Source organism: Dendrobates tinctorius, unplaced genomic scaffold (genome assembly GCF_039654945.1).
Source record: "Dendrobates tinctorius isolate UK_male_01 unplaced genomic scaffold, ASM3965494v1 ptg000012l, whole genome shotgun sequence".
Classification (NCBI taxonomy): Eukaryota; Metazoa; Chordata; class Amphibia; order Anura; family Dendrobatidae; genus Dendrobates; species Dendrobates tinctorius.
In genome coordinates this window covers 20,064,915-20,085,322 of record NW_027361680.1, presented here as the reverse complement: position 1 = coordinate 20,085,322, position 20,408 = coordinate 20,064,915, and the positions used below count along the sequence as shown (strand labels likewise).

Sequence of the window (20,408 nt, the reverse complement as noted above, 5' to 3'; positions counted from 1 at the left end):
TTCAGCCTTGGGTTCATTTTTTGACTATCCATTGGCCGATCATCCCTGGGTGGTAAGATTAATTAAAGCTACTCAGTGTATTAGGCCCACAATACGTAGCTCAGTGCCCCCTGGGATCTCAACTTGGTTCTAAACTAACTTATTAAAAAACCCATACGAACTTCTAGACCAGGCAGACCTAAGGTCTGTAACATTCAAAGCTGTCTTCTTAGTAGCAATAAGTTTGGGGCATATAGGCGAGATCCAGGCCCTTTCCATAAAAGACCCATATTTAAAGACCCAGGAGGACTGTATCCTCTTAAAGGAAAGGTGCCGCAATTTTATATGATTTGCAAAAAAAGAGTAAGTAACAAAACATGTTGTTAAAGCAAATGTTGTACTAACTAGGATTTATGGTTTGTTTGTAATAATGTTTTAATGTAGCCACTGGGCGCTGCCATCTTGATTTGCAGATCTGTGGAGGACTCATACAGTCTGCAAATATGGCCGTCCCTGGACATAGGAGACTGTGGTCGGTTCCCGACCCCACCATGCAGCCTCATTAGCAGTGAACTGGGCACACCCCTGTGGGCTGTACCATTCACTGCTGTAGGTGTGGCTGGGCGCCATTTTACTGTAGCCCAATGCGATCTGCTGAGCTCCACTTTCTGCACCGTGCTTCCTGCTCCAGCTCCACTGTCCTCCTGCTCTGTCTCCGCCTCCTCACTCACAAACAGCCCCAGTGATCTCCGGTAATCTGACACCTTTGCTTTTATGAGAGCTTTTATGGCTGTCTGAGGAGGCCAGTGACATATACAGCCCATAGTCTAGTGTATAATTGGGGGTGAGGGGCTGGAAGTTTCACCAGTGTGGGCATATCTGTAATACTGTCTCCTGTGATACTGCCTGCTGAGCCGTGTATCTAATCCTCTCCTGTGTGATACTCCCTGCTGAGCCGTGTATCTAATCCTCTCCTGTGTGATACTGACTGCTGAACCGTGTATCTAATCCTCTCCTGTGTGATAGTCTGCTGAGCCGTGTATCTAATCCTCTCCTGTCTGATACTGACTGCTGAACCGTGTATCTAATCCTCTCCTGTGTGATACTGTCTGCTGAGCTGTGTATCTAATCTTCTCCTGTGTGATACTGTCTGCTGAGCCGTGTATCTAATCCTATCCTGTGTGATACTGTCTGCTGAGCCGCGTATCTAATCCGCTCCTGTGTGATACTGACTGCTTAACCGTGTATCTAATCCTCCTGTGTGATACTGACTTCTGAGCTGTGTATCTAATCCTCTCCTGTGTGATACTGACTGCTGAGCCGTGTATCTAATACTATTCTGTGTGATACTGTCTGCTGAGCCGTGTATATATTCCTATCCTGTGTGATACTGTCTGCTGAGCCATGTATCTAATACTATTCTGTGTGATACTGTCTGCTGAGCTGTGTATCTAATCCTATCCTGTGTGATACTGACTGCTGAGCCATGTATCTAATCCTCTCCTGTGTGATACTGTCTGCTGAGCCGTGTATCTATTCCTATCCTGTGTGACACTGACTGCTGAGCCGTGTATCTAGTCCTATCCTGTGTGACACTGACTGCTGAGCCGTGTATCTAATTCTCTGCCGCGTGATACTGCTCTCCTGAAATACTCTGTGCTGCTGTCACCCTGCTGGTTTTATGTGTGATCTAAATGGTGGTATTGTGTATGATCTATATGGCGGCATTGTGTGTGAAGTATATGGCGGTATTATTTGTGATCTGCTAAAAGGGGACCCATTTAGGGTGGTTCTGGCTGAGCACCTGCACACGGGTCAGGGGTAATAGGTGCAGTCAGGGAAGGGCTGGGGAGGCAGCTGAAGAGAGGGGTCTCATTTTTATCGTTATTGTATGGCTCCATTCCCCCCCAGCCTGCTTCCCAGCGTCACCCCGGATGGCGCCTGTCGCCTCGCTTTCACACATCGCCAGGACAGAATCTGAGGAGGGGAATGGGGTCTTTGCATGCAAAGTCTGGATCAGAACAGGCCATAAATCAGCAGAAATGTTGCCTGCATTTCTGTGCTGCTGTCTCCCTGCTCCTCACCCATATATCTCCCTCTGTGGCCCCCATGGACCAGCGCACGGCTCTCCTGAAATACTCTGTGCTGCTGTCACCCTGCTCCTCCCCCATACATCTCCCTCTGTGCCCCCCATAGACCAGCGCACTGCTCTCCTGAAATACTGTGTGCTGCTGTCACTCTGCTCCCTCTACCATATATCTCTCTGTGTGCCCCCCCATAGACCAGCACACTGCTCTCCTGAAATACTCTGTGCTGCTGTCACCCTGCTCCCTCCACCATATATCTCTCTGTGCCCCCCATAGACCAGCACACTGCTCTCCTGAAATACTCTGTGCTGCTGTCACCGTGCTCCCTCCACCATATATCTCTCTCTGTGCCCCCCATAGACCAGCACACTGCTCTCCTGAAATACTCTGTGCTGCTGTCACCCTGCTCCCTCCACCATATATCTCTCTCTGTGCCCCCCATAGACGAGCACACTGCTCTCCTGAAATACTCTGTGCTGCTGTCACCCTGCTCCCAGAATCCTTGCTGCCTGCCATCCTCAGTGACCGAAGACCCCATTCCTCTCCTCAGATCCTGTCCTGGCAATGTGTGAAAGCGAGGCGACGGGCCTGATATATGGAGGAAGGAGCAGGGTGACAGCAGCACAGAGTATTTCAGGAGAGCAGTGTGCTGGTCTATGGGGGGGTCACAGAGGGAGATGTATGGGGGAAGGAGCAGGGTGACAGCAGCACAGAGTATTTCAGGAGAGCAGTGTGCTGGTCTGTGGGGGGCACCCTGTTCGGTGCCAGGGATTGTACATAGAGTGCTGTGTTTTATACACATGGATGGACCGTCTTCTTGTCTGCTCCACAGAAATCCAGGAAACATTTCTGCTGATTGGTGACCTGTTCTGATCCAGACTTTACATGAAAAGACAGTCAGTATAACTTTGCAGGCCCCATCAAAATGGCTGCGCACTGTGTTCCTAGATGTCATCCTCTCTTTTCCCTTAGCAAGCACCCAGAAGGGGAGGAGAGGAGTGACATCACACCCATGTCAGCAGATTCTGCCCATACAGTGTCCATTTTAGGGCATGATCATATATCAAAATCAAACATCATGGACACTTTATGCCCATAATTACTGCAGGACAGTAATGTGAGCTAGTTGTACACTAGGTTTTTGTGCCAAATTTCAGTATCTGCTCCCCCTAGTGTTAACAAGTGGAAATGCCAAACTTTTTAAAATTATTTTTCATATTTTACAAAATTAAAAACAAATGATAATATTTTTAAAGAAAATGTAAACATTAATTCTTTACATTTTTTCAATTGCTGAAAAAATTTTTTTGGGATGGCACCTTCCCTTTAAAATTGGATCCTGAGTTTCTCCCCAAAGGGGTTACTGACTTCTACAGAAATCAAGAGATTGTGTTACCCACTCTCTGCCAAAACTACAACAACGAGAAAGAACTCACTCTTCGCTCCTTGGATGTAAAAAGGACAGTTCTGCAATACTTATCTCACAGAGGGCTGGAGAGTGGATTCAAATCTTTGTCCAGATGGCCGTAAAGAACAGGGGGAAGAAAGCTTCAAAAGTTTCTCTAGCCAGATGTCTAAAATCAACCATTAGCGCAGCATATGTCTCGGCAGGAAAGACTACGCCAGAACACCTCAGAGCTCACTCGATGAGTGTCACGCGGGGCTTAGTTCAACTAAGGCTGAAATACCCGGGGCCCCTGTGATGTCCCTTTAACTAGGGGAAACCCTGTCTGACCCTCAACCCAGGGTTTTTGCTGATGGTGCAAATGCCTGAGCCTCCAACCTTTCCTTATCTCCTGCTCAGCCCTGCACTTAACCCTCCACCCAGTGAGGAGACACACCACCAAAGCCCCCACACAAATTATGACAGACAGGGAGAACTTAAACTGCACTGCGCCGCACACACACAGGAATATACAGTATGTGAACAGGGCACAACTAAACACAAATATGGGAAGGAGAAAGGATAACAACGGATCATACGCCACCAGGTACGAATCTCTCTCTCTTCAACACCTCCACTCCAGACCGGAACCACTTGGTATGAAACACAAGCTATAATCTGCGACGCCCATAGGCCAGCATGACTATTTAAAGACCGTGGGCGTGACTAACCATCCAACCTGGTCTCCAGCAAGATTAACCCCCGAGAGCCTGAAGATCAAGCCGGCGCCACTGAGGCTATAGTGGATGGAGGTGGAACTACCTCTGCCTGCCGGACGCTGTGGTGTGAACAGCGTCCGACATGACAATGAGAGCAATCTGAGCTTCATGGGCAGAGAGCGCTGGGGCATCTATGGAACAGATCTGCAGGGCCGAAACTTGGTCAAATTTAAATATCTTTTGCAGACACTATAAGTTGGACGTTCTGTCAAATCAACAGACTGCCTTTGGGAGGAAAGTCCTCCAAGCAGTAATCTCGCCTTAATAGGAGTTATTTGATAATTCTCCTAGTGGTGCTGTCAGGAGGGACGTCCTGGAAAGTAGGAATTGGTCCTACCGATATGATGTTTCCAGGAGTCCATCATGACAGCACCCCTTATTATACCCTACCTTGAATTTCCTGTCTGAAATGTGATATGAACATGTGTAGAGAGGAAGTTCAATAAAGTAGTTGTTGCATCCATCCTGGTGTGGTACTTGGGAAAATCACTGAAGGGTGGTGGTGGGGAGGGGCTATTTAACCTAATTTGTGTTCCTGTCCCTCTCCAGGATAAGAAGGACAACGTCCTGGTGGTGCTTTCATGATGGACTCCTGGAAACACGATCCTGCACAAATAACTACAGATAAGTCTCCAATCTCCCCTTCATCTCTAAACCTTTGGAGCGCTTGGTCTATTCTCACCTTACCTATTACCTCTTCACTCACTCTCTCCTAGATCCATCACAGTCCGGCTGCCGCCCCTACACTTTACAGAAACTTCATCAAAGTGACCAACGACCCTCTGACAGCAAAACGGATCGGTGACTACTCTCTAATTCTTTTTAACCTCTCTACAGCTTTTGATACTGTTGACCACCATCTCCTACTTTGTATGCTCCAATCAATATGCATAAAGGACACTGCTCTCTTCCTATCTTTGACTGCTCCTTCAGTGCATCATTTGCTGGCTCCACTTCTCCTCTTCCTCTCACTATTGGGGTCCAACTGGGTTCAGTCCTTGGCCCTCTTCTCTCTACATGGCCCCATTTGGACGGACCATTGGCAAATTTGGCTTTCATTACCATCTTTATGCTTATGACACAAAACTATACACGTCAACCCCTGACTTTACCCCCACTGTGCTACAGAAAACCAGTGACTGACTGTCCGCAGTCTTCAACATCATGTACTCTCTCGATCTGAAACTCAACCTTTCTAAAACTGAAATACTTCTGCTCCCGCCTTCTACCTACCTCCCTAAATCTGACCTCACTGTCTCCATGTGTGGCACCACAATAACGCTTAGGCACCATGAGTGCTATCTGGGTGTTGATTGACACCAGTCTTTCATTCACTTCCCATATACAATCTCTTACCTGCTCTTGCCGCTTAGGTTACTGTCACATTTAGCGATGCACCAGCGATCCTGACAACGATACGACCCAGTCAGGATCGCTGGTGCATCGCTAAATGGTCACTAGTGAGCTGCCAAACAGGCAGATCTCACCAGTGATGCAGCAGCGGTCGGCGGTCGTTACCTGTCAGTCGTGGCGATGAAGACGTCCTCCCGCCCGCAGGAAGCGGCCAACGAGAAACGGCCCAGGACGTTCTCGCGCAATCAGCAATAGCCAGCGGGGGAGCCGGTCAGAGGTAAGTATCACACATAGCGATATCGCTAGCAATATCGCTGCTGCGTCACAAAATCGGTGACGCTTAAGCGATCTCGCTTAGCGTGACGGGGCCTTTACACCTAAAGAATATCTCAAGAATCAGCCCCTTTATCACCATGTAAACAATAAAAACCCTCAATATTGCCCTGATCCACTCCCACCTGGACTACTGTAATGCTCTATTAATTGGCCTCCCCCTCAGTCGACTTTCCCCTCTCCAGTCCATCCTTAATGCAGCAGCCAGGATCGTCTATCTGGCAAATCGGTACTCAGACGCCTCCACTCTGCCACTCATTACACTGGCTACCCACACATTATAGGATCCTATTTAGACTGCTTGTTCTCACCCACAAAGCTCTCCACAGTGCAGCACCCCCCCCTACATTTTCTCCCTCATTTATGTTTATCGACCTAACTGCTTTTTACACTCCGCAAGCGACTTCTTGCCAACATCCGTACTAATACGCACCTCACACTCCTGGTTCCAAGACTTCTGTAATGTTCTACCCCAAGATATTAGGACTAACCACAACTTACACAGTTTTAGGCGCTCCCTAAAATCCCATCTGCTTAGAGTGGCCTATCATTTTCCATCAAAACTTCACTGCTCCCAAAAGCACCACACGTGCTAGCTTGTGACAATCTCATGCAGCCTTTATCAATCCACATTCCTTCAAGATGTCTGGACCATCATTGTAAATAACCATTACTTTGTGTGTCACCACCACCTCATTGTAGATTGTAAGCTGTACGGGCAGGGTTATCATTATCTTTCTATCATAGGGGCTTGTGCGGATTGCCTTACTTTAAGGGTGCAGTCAGACAGCTGCATAAATAGGACCACAATGCATGGACTAGCAGCTCCCCCTGACCAGATTCTGACCGCTTCATATATTTCTATGCAGCAGTCATGCTTGGGTCAGGAGAGCTGCTGGCCAGTCCAAGCATTGTGGTCTAATCTCAGTCAGATTGATACGACTGTCTGAGTGCGCCCTAAAGCTGGTAGTAGACATGACTAAGTGTTAGGCCTCTTTCACATGTCCAATATTACCGGTACCGGAGATATACATGTCCGTGTGTGGCAACCGTGTGCCGAATCAGTACCACACGGACCGTGTGTCCATGGGCAAAACACGATGACTTGTCAGCTTTTTGCCGTCAGCATGGACGGCAAAACATCGTGCACACGGAGAACACACATTGATGTCCTCCGTGTGTCACGCATCGGGGAAGAAGCACTACAGTAAGCGCTGTTCCCCCGGCGGCAGGTGCTGAAACTGTCATCATTCTCCCCTGCCCTGCTGGCGAGCAGAGGAGAATGATGAGTGTTATATTAAAGTCCAAACGACAGCAGGTGGGGGCTGTGGAATACCCCGATCATCTGCACCTACTGTCACTGTTATTAGCGGCAGCAGGTGCCGGATGATGGGGGTGAGAGTCCCAAAAGCCCCCACCTGCTGTCGCTCGGAGTTTATTATAACGCTCATCATTCTCCTCTGCTCGCTGGTAGAGCAGGGGAGAATGAGAGCCGTCCTCAGCACCTGCCGCCGGGGAAGAGCGCTTACTGTAGCGCTTCTTCCCTGGTGCCGATGCGTGACACACGGAGGACATCAATGTGTGTTCTCCGTGTTGCACGTGTGCGGGACATTTTGCCGTCCATGCTGACGGCAAAAAACAGACATGTCAGCGTGTTTTGCCCATGGACACATGGTCCATGGAAACACAATGACGTGCACAGACTAATTCATTTGAATGGGTCTACCTAAATACACATCTTCGGTACGTGTGAAAACGGTCACCACACGTACCGGAGACACGGACATGTGAAAGAGGCCATAGGGGCCCGTCACACATAGCGCGATCGTTAGCGAGAGCGCTGATTTTGTGACGCATCAGCGATCTCGCTGTGTGTGGAAAGCATCAGTGACCGGCCCCCCCGCTGTGTATCACTGATCGTGCAGGAATGTCCTGGGCCATTTTTTGATCGTTGGTCTCCCGCTGGCTAGCGCGCATCGCTGCGTGTGGCAGCGGGAGAGCAATGATCAGCGAGCTCCCAGCGCTGTAAGCAGACGCTGGGAGCTAGTATCCAAGGTAAATATCGGGTAACTAAGCGCGTGCGTCGCTTAGTTACCCGCTGTGTACCTTGGATACCAGCGTGCTTGCGCTGGGACCTGGTATCCAAGGTAAACAGCGGGTAACTAAGTGCCACGCGCGCTTAGTTACCCAATATTTACCTTTAATACCAGCTCTCAGCGCGAGCACGCTGGTATCCAAGGTACACAGCGGGTACCTAAGCGACACGCCCGCTTCGTTCCCCGATATTTACCTTGGATACCAGCGTCCTCGCTGGTCCTGATCGCTGGTGTGTCTGCCTGTTTGGCAGCTCACCAGCGATCATGTAGCGATGCACCAGCGATCCTGACCAGGTCGTATCGTTGTCGGGATCGCTGGTGCATCGTTTGGTGTGACGGGACCCATAGGCATGATAAAATCTGAAATGCGTGATCATTGTTTTCTTCATCGACAGAAAAGTGAAAACCTTACTATACAAGTTAGATGGTTGTCCTATGCTATATTAATTGTTTGGTTTTTCGGATGCATCTGAGCACCTATATCTGGTTATGTCAATGGATTGCAGATAAATACTACTTCTGTATCCATCAGTGCTGATGTCTTTATACAGCTGTAATTGATACACACAACTGTTCAATTAGGCTCAGAAGATTGCAGAACATAAGCGAAAATATGAACGTAAACGGCAAGAAAAGGAAATTGATGAGCGCAAGGAGCGGCTGCGAAAAGCCAAAGAGGCGCATGAAAGGGCACAGAGGGTGAGTGACAAAGTATTTTATAGTGTATTAAAGGGAATCTACTGGCAACTGCTTCTACTAACAAAAAGCAAAGATTGCAAAATATTATTTTTTTAGTTTTTTTTCTATATACTGTAATGGGGGCCGCCTCTTTGAGCTGCTGTTAGCATTCAGGGATACAGCAGCTTTGTGGGCCATAGGAAATAATAGACTGGGAGATGTTCTTTAACTGGTACTTGATGGTGTTGTTGGCTTGCTTTGTGACCAGCAGAAAAGCCATTTTGTAGGGATGGGAACAGGTGGGATTGCTGTCACCTATTGAAAATTATGTTCACGTTCATTGTAATCCTGCTGTAATATTGAGATGGCTCTGGAAAAATTGGAAGTGTTGGCCTATTCTAAGATGAGATGGGCAAAGTAAAAACTGTTGGTAACAACATGGGGAATTAACAATCGACTATTTTTAAATATCTATATATAAATAAGTGTATCTATGTATCAAGCCACGCCCACTCCACATAGCCACACTCACGTCACACACAAAGCCCCGTATAATAAATAGATACATATATAATATATATGTGTGTGTGTGTGTGTGTGTATATATATATATATATATATATATATATATATATATAAAACAAAAATATATATATGTATGTGGCATGTGACGTGAGTGTGGCTATGCTAATACAACTATTTCATAGGCACATCTTCTTGACCACAACAGGTTAAACTGCCTGTGTTGCCCATAGCAGCCAATCACTAAGCATCTTTCATTTCACCAGAGCTGTTTAACCCCTTTACTCCCAAGGGTGGTTTGCATGTTCATGACCAGGCCAATTTTTACAATTCTGACCACTGTCCCTTTATGAGGTAATAACTCTGGAACGCTTCCATGAATCCTGGTGATTCTGACATTGTTTTTCTCGTGACATATTGTACTTCATGTTAGTGGTAGAATTTCTTTCATATAATTTGCGTTTGTTTGTTTAACCCCTTCACGACCTTTGACGCCACGTAGGCGTCATGAAAAGTCGTGCCAGAACGACCCATGACGCCTATGTGGCGTCATGACTTTAAAGCCCCCCTGCGGGTCGGGTGACCAGGGTCACTGAAAGGTCACCCAACCCGCAGATACAGGGGGCTTTGTTCTTCACCACAGGGGGCGTGGCTTCACCCCCACGTGGCTACGATCGCTCTGATTGGCTGTTAAAAGTGAAACAGCCAATCAGAGCGATAGTAATATTTCATCAATGAAAATTGATGAAATATTACAATCCAGCCATGGCCGATGCTGCTGTAGCATCGGACATGGCTGGAGACACCGATTCCACCCCCCCACGGCGATCGCGCCCCCGCAGCTGAATGACAGCGGCGATCTGCCGCCGCTGTCATCATCTGCCCCCCTCCCATTCCCTCTGCTCCCCGCCAGCCTCCGATCCCCCCCTCACCCCCCCCCCACGGTACCCCCTGAGTCCCCCCATCCCTCCTGGTGTCCCTCGGGTCCGGATGATGGGCACTGCCATCTTGGAAAATGGCGGGCGCATGCGCAGTGCGCCCGCCCGAATCTGCCGGCTGCAGATTCCATTCTTTCATTTTGATCACTCTCTCAGTGATCAAAATGAAAGAAAAAGTATAATAAACCCCCCCGATTATCACCCACATAGGTAGGCACAACTAATAAAATAAAGGAAATATTTTTATTTTTATTTTTCCATTAGGGTTAGGGTTGAAAAGAGGGTTAGGGTTGAAAAGAGGGTTAGGGTTGAAAAGAGGGTTAGGGTTGGAAAGAGGGTTAGGGTTGGAAAGAGGGTTAGGGTTGGAAAGAGGGTTTTGGGTTAGGATTGGAAAGAGGGTTAGGGTTGGAAAGAGGGTTAGGGTTGGAAAGAGGGTTAGGGTTGGAAAGAGGGTTAGGCTTGGAAAGAGGGTTAGGCTTGGAAAGAGGGTTAGGGTTGGAAAGAGGGTTAGGGTTGGAATTAGGGTTAGGGTTAGGGTTAGGATTGGAATTAGGGTTAGCGTTGGAATTAGGGTTAGGCTTGTGGTTAGGGATGTGTTGGGGTTAGGGCTGTGGTTAGGGGTGTGTTGGGGTTAGGGCTGGAGTTAGAATTGAGGGGTTTCCACTGTTTAGGCACATCAGGGGGTCTCCAAACGCGACATGGTGCAACCATTGATTCCAGCCAATTTTGTGTTCAAAAAGTCAAACGGTGCTCCCTCCCTTCCAAGCCCCGACGTGTGCCCAAACATTGGTTTACCCCAACATATTCGGTATCAGCGTACTCAGGAAAAATTGCACAACAACTTTTAGGGACTAATTTCTCCTGTTACCCTTGGGAAAATAAAAAATTGGGGGCTTAAAAAATTATTTTTGTGGAAAAAAATGATTTTTTCATTGTCACGTCTCTGCATTATAAACTTCTGTGAAGCACTTGGGGGTTCAAAGTGCTCACAACACATCTTACATACGTTCCTTGGAAGGTCTAGTTTCCAAAATGGGGTCACTTGTGGGGGGTTTCCACTGTTTAGGCACATCAGGGGCTCTGCAAACGTAATGACGACTGCAGACTATTCCATCAAAGTCTGCATTTCAAAACGTCACTACTTCCATTCCAAGCCCTGACGTGTGCCCAAACAATGGTTCCCCCCCACATATGGGGTACCAGCGTACTCAGGACAAACTGGACAACAACTTTTGGGGTCCAATTTCTCCTGTTACCCTTGTGAAAATAAAAAATTGCGAGCTAAAAAATCATTTTTTGAGGAAAAAAAGATTATTTTTTATTTTCATGGCTCTGCGTTATAATCTTCTGTGAAGCACTTGGGGGTTCAATGTGCTCACTACACATCTAGGCAACTTCCTTATGGGGTCTAGTTTCCAAAATGGGGGTCACTTGTGGGGGGTGTCCACAGTTTAGGTACATCAAGGGCTCTGCAATTGTAACATGACGCCCGCAGACCATGCCATCAAAGTCAGCATTTCAAAATGTCACTACTTCCCTTCCGAGCCCTGACGTGTGCCCAAACAGTGGTTCCCCCCACATATGGGGTACCAGCGTACTCAGGACAAACTGTACAACAACTTTTGGGGTCCAATTCATCCTGTTACTCTTGTGAAAAAAAATTGCGGGCTAAAAATCTTTTTTTTTTTTTTTTGAGGAAAATTTTTTTTTTATTTTCACGGCTCTGCGTTATAAACTTCTGTGAAGCAGTTGGGGGTTCAAGGTGCTCACCACATATCTAGATAAGTTCCTTGGGGGGTCTAGTTTCCAAAATGAGGTCACATGCGAGGGTTTCTACTGTTTAGGCACACAGGGGCTCTGCAAATGTAACATGACACCCTCAGACCATGCCATCAAAGTCAGCATTTCAAAATGTCACTACCTCCCTGCTGAGCCCCGACGTGTGCCCAAACAGTGGTCCCCCCCCCACATATGGGGTACCAGTGTACTCAGGACTAACTGTACAACAACTTTTGGGGTCCAATTTATCCTGGTACCCCTGTGAAAATAAAAAATTGCGGACTAAAAATATTTTTTTTAAGAAAAAAAAATATTTTTTATTTTCACGGCTCTGCGTTATGAACTTCTGTGAAGCACCTGGGGGTTCAAAGTGCTCACTATGCATCTAGATAAGTTCCTTAGGGGGTCTAGTTTCCATAATGGGGTCATTTGTGGGGGAGCTCCAAAGTTTAGGCACACAGGGGCTCTCCAAACACGACATGGTGTTCTCTAACGATTGGAGCTAATTTTCATTTCAAAAAGTCAAATGGCACTCCTTCCCTTCTGAGCCCTGCCGTGCGCCCAAACAGTGGTTCCCCCCCACATATGGGGTACCAGCGTACTCAGGACAAACTGGACAACAACTTTTGTGGTCCAATTTCTCCTGTTACCCTTGTGAAAATAAAAAATAGCGTGCTAAAAAATCATTTTTGAGGAAAAAAAATGATTTTTCATTTTCACTGCTCTACGTTATAAACTTTTGTGAAGCACTTGGGGTTCAAAGTGCTCCCTACACATCTAGATAAGTTCCTTAAGGGGTCTAGTTTCCAAAATGGTGTCACTTGTGGGGGAGCTCCAATGTTTAGGTACACAGGGGCTCTCCAAACGCGACATGGTGTCCGATAACGATTGAAGCGAATTTTCCATTCAAAAAGTCAAATGGGGCTCCTTCCCTTCCGGGCCCTGCCGTGCGCCCAAACAGTGGTTTATGACCACATATGAGGTATTGGTGTACTCAGGAGAAATTGTCCAACAAATTTTAGGATCCATTTTATCCTGTTGCCCACGTGAAAATGAAAAAACTGAGGCTAAAAGATATTTTTTGTGAAAAAAAAAGTACTTTTTTTTTTTTTACGGATCAATTTGTGAAGCACCTGGGGGTTCAAAGTGATCACTATGCATCTAGATAAGTTTCTTGGGGGGTCTAGTTTCCAAAATGGGGTCACTTGTGGGGAAGCTCCAGTGCTTAGGCGCACAGCGACTCTCCAAACGCGACATGGCAAGCGCTAAATATTCCAGCATATTTTCCATTCAAAAAGTCAAATGTGCTCCTTCCCTTCCGAGCCCTGCCGTGCGCCCAAACAGTGGTTTATAACCACATATGAGGTATCGGTGTACTCAGGAGAAATTGCCCAACAAATTTTTGGATCCATTTTATCCTGTAGCCCATGTGAAAATGAAAAAAATTAATGATAAAAGAAAATTTGTGTTGCAAAAAATAAAATGTCCATTTTTTCCTTCCACGTTGCCTTAGTTCCTGTGAAGCACCTGAAGGGTTAATAATCTCCTAGAATGTAGTTTTGAGTAGCTTGAGGGGTGCAGTTTTTAGAATGGTGTCACTTTTGGGTAATTTCTGCCATATAGACCCCTCAAAGTGACTTCAAATGTGAGGTGGTCCCTAAAAAAAAAATGGTTTTGTAAATATTGTTGTAAAAATGAGAAATCGCTTGTCAAGTTTTAACCCTTATAACTTCCTAACAAAAAAAAATTGTTTCCAAAATTGTGCTGATGTAAAGTAGACATGTGGGAAATGTTATTTAGTAACTATTTTGTGTCACATCACTCTCTGGTTTAACAGAATAAAAATTCAAAATTTGAAAATTGCGAAATTTTCAAAATTTTTGCCAAATTTCTGATTTTTTCACAAACGCAAAAATTATCGACCTAAGTTTACCACTAACATGAAGCCCAATATGTCACGAAAAAACAATCTCAGAATCGCTAAGATGCGTTGAAGCGTTCAATAGTTATTACCTCATAAAGGGACACTGGTCAGAATTGCAAAAAATGGCCAGGTCATTAAGGTCAAAATAGGCTGGGTCATGAAGGGGTTAAAAAAAACGGAAATTTGGCGAAATTTTTAAAGTTTTGCAATTTTCCAACTTGGCATTTTCATGCCCTTAAATCACAGAGATATGGCACACAAAATGCTTAATAAGTAACATTTCCCACGTGTACTTCAGCACAATTTTGGAACCAAATTTTTTTTTGTTAGGAAGTTATAAGGGTGAAAAGTTGACCAGCGATTTCTCATTATATACACCATTTTTTTTTTTAGGGAAAACATCACATTTGAAGTCACTTTGAGGGGTCTGTATGATAGAAAATTCCCAAAAGTGACACCATTCTAAAAACTGCACCCCTCAAGGTGCTCAAAACCACATTCAAGAAGTTTATTAACCATTCAGGTGCTTCACAGGAATTTTTTGAATATTTAAAAAAATGAACATTTAACTTTTTTTCAAAAAATAATTACTTCAGGTCCAATTTTTTTTAATTTTACCAAGGGTAACAGGAGAAATTGGACAACAAATGTTGTAGAGCCCCTGATTTTGCCTAAACAGTGGAAACCCCCCACAAGTGACCCCATTTTGGAAAGTAGAAAGCATATTGCGTTGTTCCGAGGGGCTCAGGGAAGCACAAAGGGAGCTCCCTCCCTGCGCGATTCTTCCCTATGCCCCCGATACACTGCCAGGTTACATAACAGCACATCTCCAGGAACTTTCTGCTCAGCGCCACCTGGCTCGGGACTATAGGATGGAGGATGTGTGATGGGTTTATGAGCACTGGACAACAGGATGGAGGATGTGTGATGCATATATGGGCACAGGACTATGGGATAGAGGATATGTATTTATTTACAGTGGGGGAAAAAAGTTGTTAGTCAGCCTCCAATTGTGTAAGTTCGTCCTCTTTAAAAGATGAGAGAGGCCTGTAATTGACATCATTGGTAGACAATAACTATGAGAGTCAAAAGGATAAAACAAATCCAAATATCACCTTGTCTGATTTAGCAAGATTCATTTTTCAAATTATGGTGGAAAATAAGTATTTTGTCACCTAAAAACATGCAATATTTTTGACTCTCACAGATATGTAACTTCTTCAAGAGGCTCCTCTGTCCTCCACTCATTACCTGTAGTAATGGCACCTGTTTGAACTCGTTATCAGTATAAAAGACACCTGTCCACAATCTCAAACAGTAACACTTCAAACTCCACTATGGTGAAGACCAAAGAGCTGTCGAAGGACGCCAGAAATAAAATTGTAGCCCTGCACAAGGCTGGTAAGACTGAATCTGCAATAGGCAAGCAGTTTGGTGTGATGAAATCAACTGTGGGAGCAATAATAAGAAAATGGAAGACATACAAGACCATTGATAATCTCCCTCAATCTGGGGCGCCACGCAAGATTTCACCCCGTGGGGTCAAAATAATCACAAGAACGGTGAGCAAAAATCCCAGAACCACACGGTGGGGGGGCCTAGTTGAATGACTTGCGTAGAACTGGGACCAAAGTAACAAAGGCTACCATCAGTAACACACTATGCCATCAGGGACTCAGATCCTGCAGTGCTAGACTTGGCCCCCTCCTTAAGACAGTACGTGTCCGGGCCAGTCTAAAGTTTGCTAGAGAGCATTTGGATTATCCAATAGAGTATTGGGAGAATGTCATATGATCTGATGAAACAAAAGTAGAAGTGTTTGGTAGAAACAAAATTCATTGTGTTTGGAGGAGACCGAATGCGGAGTTGCATCCAAAGAACACCATACCTACTGTGAAGCATGGGGGTGGCAACATCATGCTTTGGGGCTGTTTCTCTGCAAAGGGACCAGGATGACTGATATGTGTACATGAAAGAATGAACGGGTCCATGTATCGTGAGATTTTGAGTGCAAACCTTCTTCCATCAGCAAGGGCATTGAAGATGAAACGTGGATGGGTCTTTCAGCATGATAATGATCCCAAGCACACCGCCAGGGTAACGAAGGAGTGGCTTCGTAAAAAGCATATGAAGGTCTTGGAGTGGCCTAGCCAGTCTCCAGATCTCAACCCCATAGAAAACCTTTTGAGGGATTTGAAAATCTATGTTGCCAGTGACAGGCCTAAATCATCACTTCTCTAGAGGAGATGTGCATGGAGGTATGGGCCAACATACCACCAACAGTGTGTGCCAACCTTGTGAAGACTTAAAAAAAAAGCAAAAACCGTTTGACCTCTGTCACTGCCAACAAAGGATATATTACAAAATATTGAGATGGACTTTTGTTAACCCCTTAATGACCGGAGCTTTTTCGTTTTTCGCTTCCCTTCTTTCCAGAGCCATAACTTTTTTTGTTTTTCCGTCAATATGGCCATGTGAGGGCTGAGGCTATGTGCACATGTAGCGTTTTTTTTTAGCATTTCCGCCGCGGAAATGCTTAAACGCATCCTCATGCAATCCTATGGTATTCCGCAGTTGCTGTGTCAATTCTGCGGATTTTACCGCTGCAGAATCGCATAGCGGTAAAATCCGCACCATGTCTATTATTTCTGCGGAATCTCGGCGATTCCGCCGCCATAGGATTGCATTGAAACGCTCACTTTATGCATGTGGATATGCGCACCATGCGTAAAGTGAGCACTTCATGTGCAGATGGTACCCTGGGTCTGGAGGAGAGGAGACTCTTCCATGCCCTGGGTATGATATTTCTATAAAAAATAGTTAAAATAAAAAATAAAGATATACTTACCCTGTGTTCCGTTCCCAGGGATCCATTGCACGAATCACCCCAAATGACGTAACGGTCTCGGGAGACCACTACGTCATCAGAGGTCATTGTCGCAAGGCATCCCTGGGAACGGAAGTTGCCGCCAGCGGCGATAACGACCGCGAGAGCTTTGGGGGCCAGCAGAAGGTAAGTATATCCCTATTTTTTATTTTTTTTTAAATTATTTTTAACATTCTATCTTTTACTATTGATGCTGCTTAGGCAGCATCAATAGTAAAAGTTGGTCACACTTGTCAAGCACTATGCTTGACAAGTGTGACCAACCTGTCAATTATTCTTCCAAGCGATGCTTCAAATCGCTTGGAAAAACGCTAGCATTCTAGCTAAAAACGCTTGCAAAACACTAGTGTTTTGCGGGAAAACGCATGTGAATTCCGCATGCGTTTTACCCCCGGCAGGGAGTTGCGGAAGTGCTGCAGACTTTTCCGCAGCATTTCTGCAACATGGGCACATAGCCTTATGTTTTGTGGGACGAGTTGTACTTTTGAAAGACACCATTGGTTTTACCATGTAGTGAACTCGAAAACGGGAAAAAAATTCCAAGTGCGGTGAAATTTCAAAAAAAGTGCAGTCCCACACTTATTTTTTGTTTGGCTTTTTTGCTAGGTTCACTAAATTCTAAAACTGACCTGACATTAGTATTTTCCAAGTCATTACGAGTTCATAGACTTCAAACATGTGTAGGTTCTCTTTTACGAAGTGGTGAAAAAAAAATTCCAAAGTTTGCTAAAAAAAAAAAAATTGCACTATTTTCCAAGACCTGTAGCATCTCTATTTCTCTTTCGTCTCATTGAGGGACACAGGAACCGTGAGTGTGTGCTGCTGTCACTAGGAGGTTGACACTATGCATGAAAAAAATGTTAACTCCGCCTCCGCAGTATACATACCTCCGACCGGCTGTAGGACAATCAGTTTTGCTTAGTGTCAGCAGGAGGTGGACAGAAGTCTCTCGCAGACCCATGCCTACCTCAATGTGCGTCGTTCCTTTTCAGGTAACCATGGAGGGATACAGAGTAGATATGCTACATCTGTATTCCTACGCCGGGATTATGAGTATGGCGTGTACTGCCACCCTGTATCCGCATGAATCCCGCGGGCAGGACCCTTTCCCCTAACACAGGACTCGTGTTCAGGTGGCAGCTCCTGGTCCTGACCTTCGTCTCCCATCACTCGCCCACCAGAGCCTGATGATCGAGAGAGATGCCCTGCAGAAAAGGTTTGGGACAGCAATCTTTTCATGCAGGTAAACCGACTCCTGTTACGGGGTGAACTGGAGGTAAAAGGCTGCAGCGTTGTATGATCTGCTCACCAGCCGCTCTGGCTGAATGTGACCACTGTAATCAGCACTCGGGCTTGCAGCCCATGGCTCTATACTTAGTTTAAGAGCCAACACTTTCAAGCACGCGATGCAGCGCGGTTCCAGCCTCCTCCTGTGGCAGCGTTATGGCCCTGGGCTCCTGCAGGAGCCCAGCACGGCTGACGCCAGATTCTGGCTTTCGGCAGGCTCCGCCCCCGGCCTCCTCTTCCTGTACCAGCGCCATCTTGGTGCTCCAGGAGGCCAGAGCAGGGCCCCGCCCACCACTTCCGGGTGGGAATTTCATAAGGCTTCTAGGCAGGGCTGTTCACCTCACTCTCTCTCATCAGCCTTGGGGTGGCAGCTGCGGTGGGGACACAGGTCTTGGGTATGTGAGTACTGCACTACAGGTTGCTCCCTCACTCCGCTCTCTACCCCCGAAGGTCGGCACCAGGTAAAACATGTCAGCATGCCCAAGGGAGAGCAATCCCGCTCCTCCTCCTCATCCGCTTCAGTTACCTTGGTCAAATATTTTGTATGTACCAAATGCAATGTCAGGCTTCCTTCAGGTTAGTCCTCACCACTTTGCTCAGATTGCAGCAGACCTATGGTGTCACCTACACTAGAGAGCAGGTGCAGCCCCCCCACTTTGCCGGTCAGAGCTCCCACATTACCCCTGGAGCAGGAGGAAGCCACCTTGCCTGCTGCCCAGGGGCAATCCATCGCCACGGGAGACAGCGAGTGTCCAGGATGGGCCTCTTCCTTATCTAAGTCCGTGGCCGACCTTACTAAGGTATCACAGACCTTGGTAACGGTGCTTGATTGCCACTTCAGACTCCAGTGGACACAGGAGCACCAAAGGAGCCTCCTTTTTGGCCTTCTAGAGGCCGAAAAAGGTTTAGACAGGACCACCAACCCAGGTCCCCTTTAAACTCCGTCTTACCACCAGAATTCCTCTGGCCGTCTGCCTCCTCCTGGTCCTCATCCCCGGAATCAGGCGAGGCATTATCAGAAACACACTCAGAGGAGGTTTCTGAGTACGGGCCAGAACAGTCTCAGGTCAAGGATATGGTTCAGGGCCTCATTGCCGCAGTCAATTAGACTTTTAACATTGGGGACACCACATCAAAACCTAATGATCAGGTTTTTTCATTTAAGCGTCATAAGTCCCCCTCGAGGATCTTCGCCTCCTACAAGGATTTTGAGGAAGTGTTGACCAGGGAAAGGGAAAACCCAACCAGGCGGTTTCAGAGAGGGAATCGTTTTGGGATTCTATATCCCTTCCCTCCAGATCTCACCGCCAACTGGACCGCCTCCCCTTCGGTGGACCCACCAGTGTCCAGACTCGCTACCAATACAGTCCTCCCACTCTCCAGTGGGGCAGCCCTATAAGATCCCAATGATAGGAGGCTAGAGCAGCCGCTACATTGTGTCCAGCCTTCGCCTCAGCCTGGGTAGCTAAGTCTATTACAGAATGGGCCAAACAGCTTAGACAGGGCATATTGGCCGGGGCACCACCAGCGGAACTGGCGGAGTTCACAGATCAAATCTCTCATGCCGGGAGGTATATGGTATCAGCAGCCCTAGATGCTGCGTCTAACACAGCTCAAGCATCCAGTAACATGGTAGCTGTCCGGCGTACGGTCTGGCTAAATGCTTGGCAGGCTGATTTGTCCTCAAAGAAATCACTGACCAATCTGCCGTTTCAGGGCACCCGCGTCTTTGGGTCAGTGTTAGATCAAATCATTAAGGATGCAGCGGGGGGGGTACAAGCTCCCTTCTCCCTCAAGCCAAGCCTCGTCGATATGTTTTCAAACGTAGGGCTCAGCCCTTTCGCCGTACCCCAGCGACAGGCACTTATGCTCCGGGCCCGCAGAGGCCGCAAGCACCGAGAGATAGGAGGAAGGTATCATTTCGGGCCACCCCGTCATGGCATTCCCGGACTTCCAACAGCAGAGCTACCAGGTCAGGGCCGGGCAGAGCCACTTCAGCCTGACGCCAGCAAGGGAGTTCAACTCCCTTCCCAGTACCTCTCCCAGACTAGGAGGCCGCCTTCTCCTTTTCAGAGATGTCTGTCAGAATTCAGTAGAAGATATCTTGGCAAAGGAGGCCGTATCAACAGGATGCAAGATAGACTTCAACGCGCTTCCGCGAGATCGCTTCTTTCTATCGCAGCCACCAAAAGACGCTGCTATGGCTCTAGGTTTTTTTGCGGCAATCGACTCTCTCCTCAATGCAGGAGTAAACGTCCCTGTTCCCGAACAGGAACGTTTTACTGGCTTTTACTCAAACCTGTTTGTGATACCAAAAAAGGATGGCTCAGTTCGTCTCATACCAGACCTCAAAAGGCTAAACAAATGAGTCCGCTTGCGCCA

General features: G+C 46.8%; 1 protein-coding gene across 8 annotated transcripts in view; it reads left to right on the top strand.

Annotated features, from left to right (window-relative positions):
• The window catches only part of ST13 (ST13 Hsp70 interacting protein), a 652,995-nt gene that overhangs the window by 440,498 nt on the left and 192,089 nt on the right, over positions 1 to 20,408 (top strand). For 6 of the 8 annotated variants that reach the window (XR_012226447.1, XR_012226446.1, XM_073558050.1 and 3 more), the window contains one exon: positions 8,594 to 8,710. The exons of 1 other annotated variant lie outside the window; for it this stretch is intronic. Coding sequence is in view for 4 of the 7 variants with exons in the window: in XM_073558050.1 (XP_073414151.1) it covers positions 8,594 to 8,710 (117 nt within the window). In the remaining 3 variants the exon portion in view is untranslated. Of the gene's footprint in view, positions 1 to 4,810; positions 5,031 to 8,593; positions 8,711 to 20,408 lie in introns of those variants that run through there. One more of the 8 variants, XM_073558047.1, reaches the window with a different exon arrangement.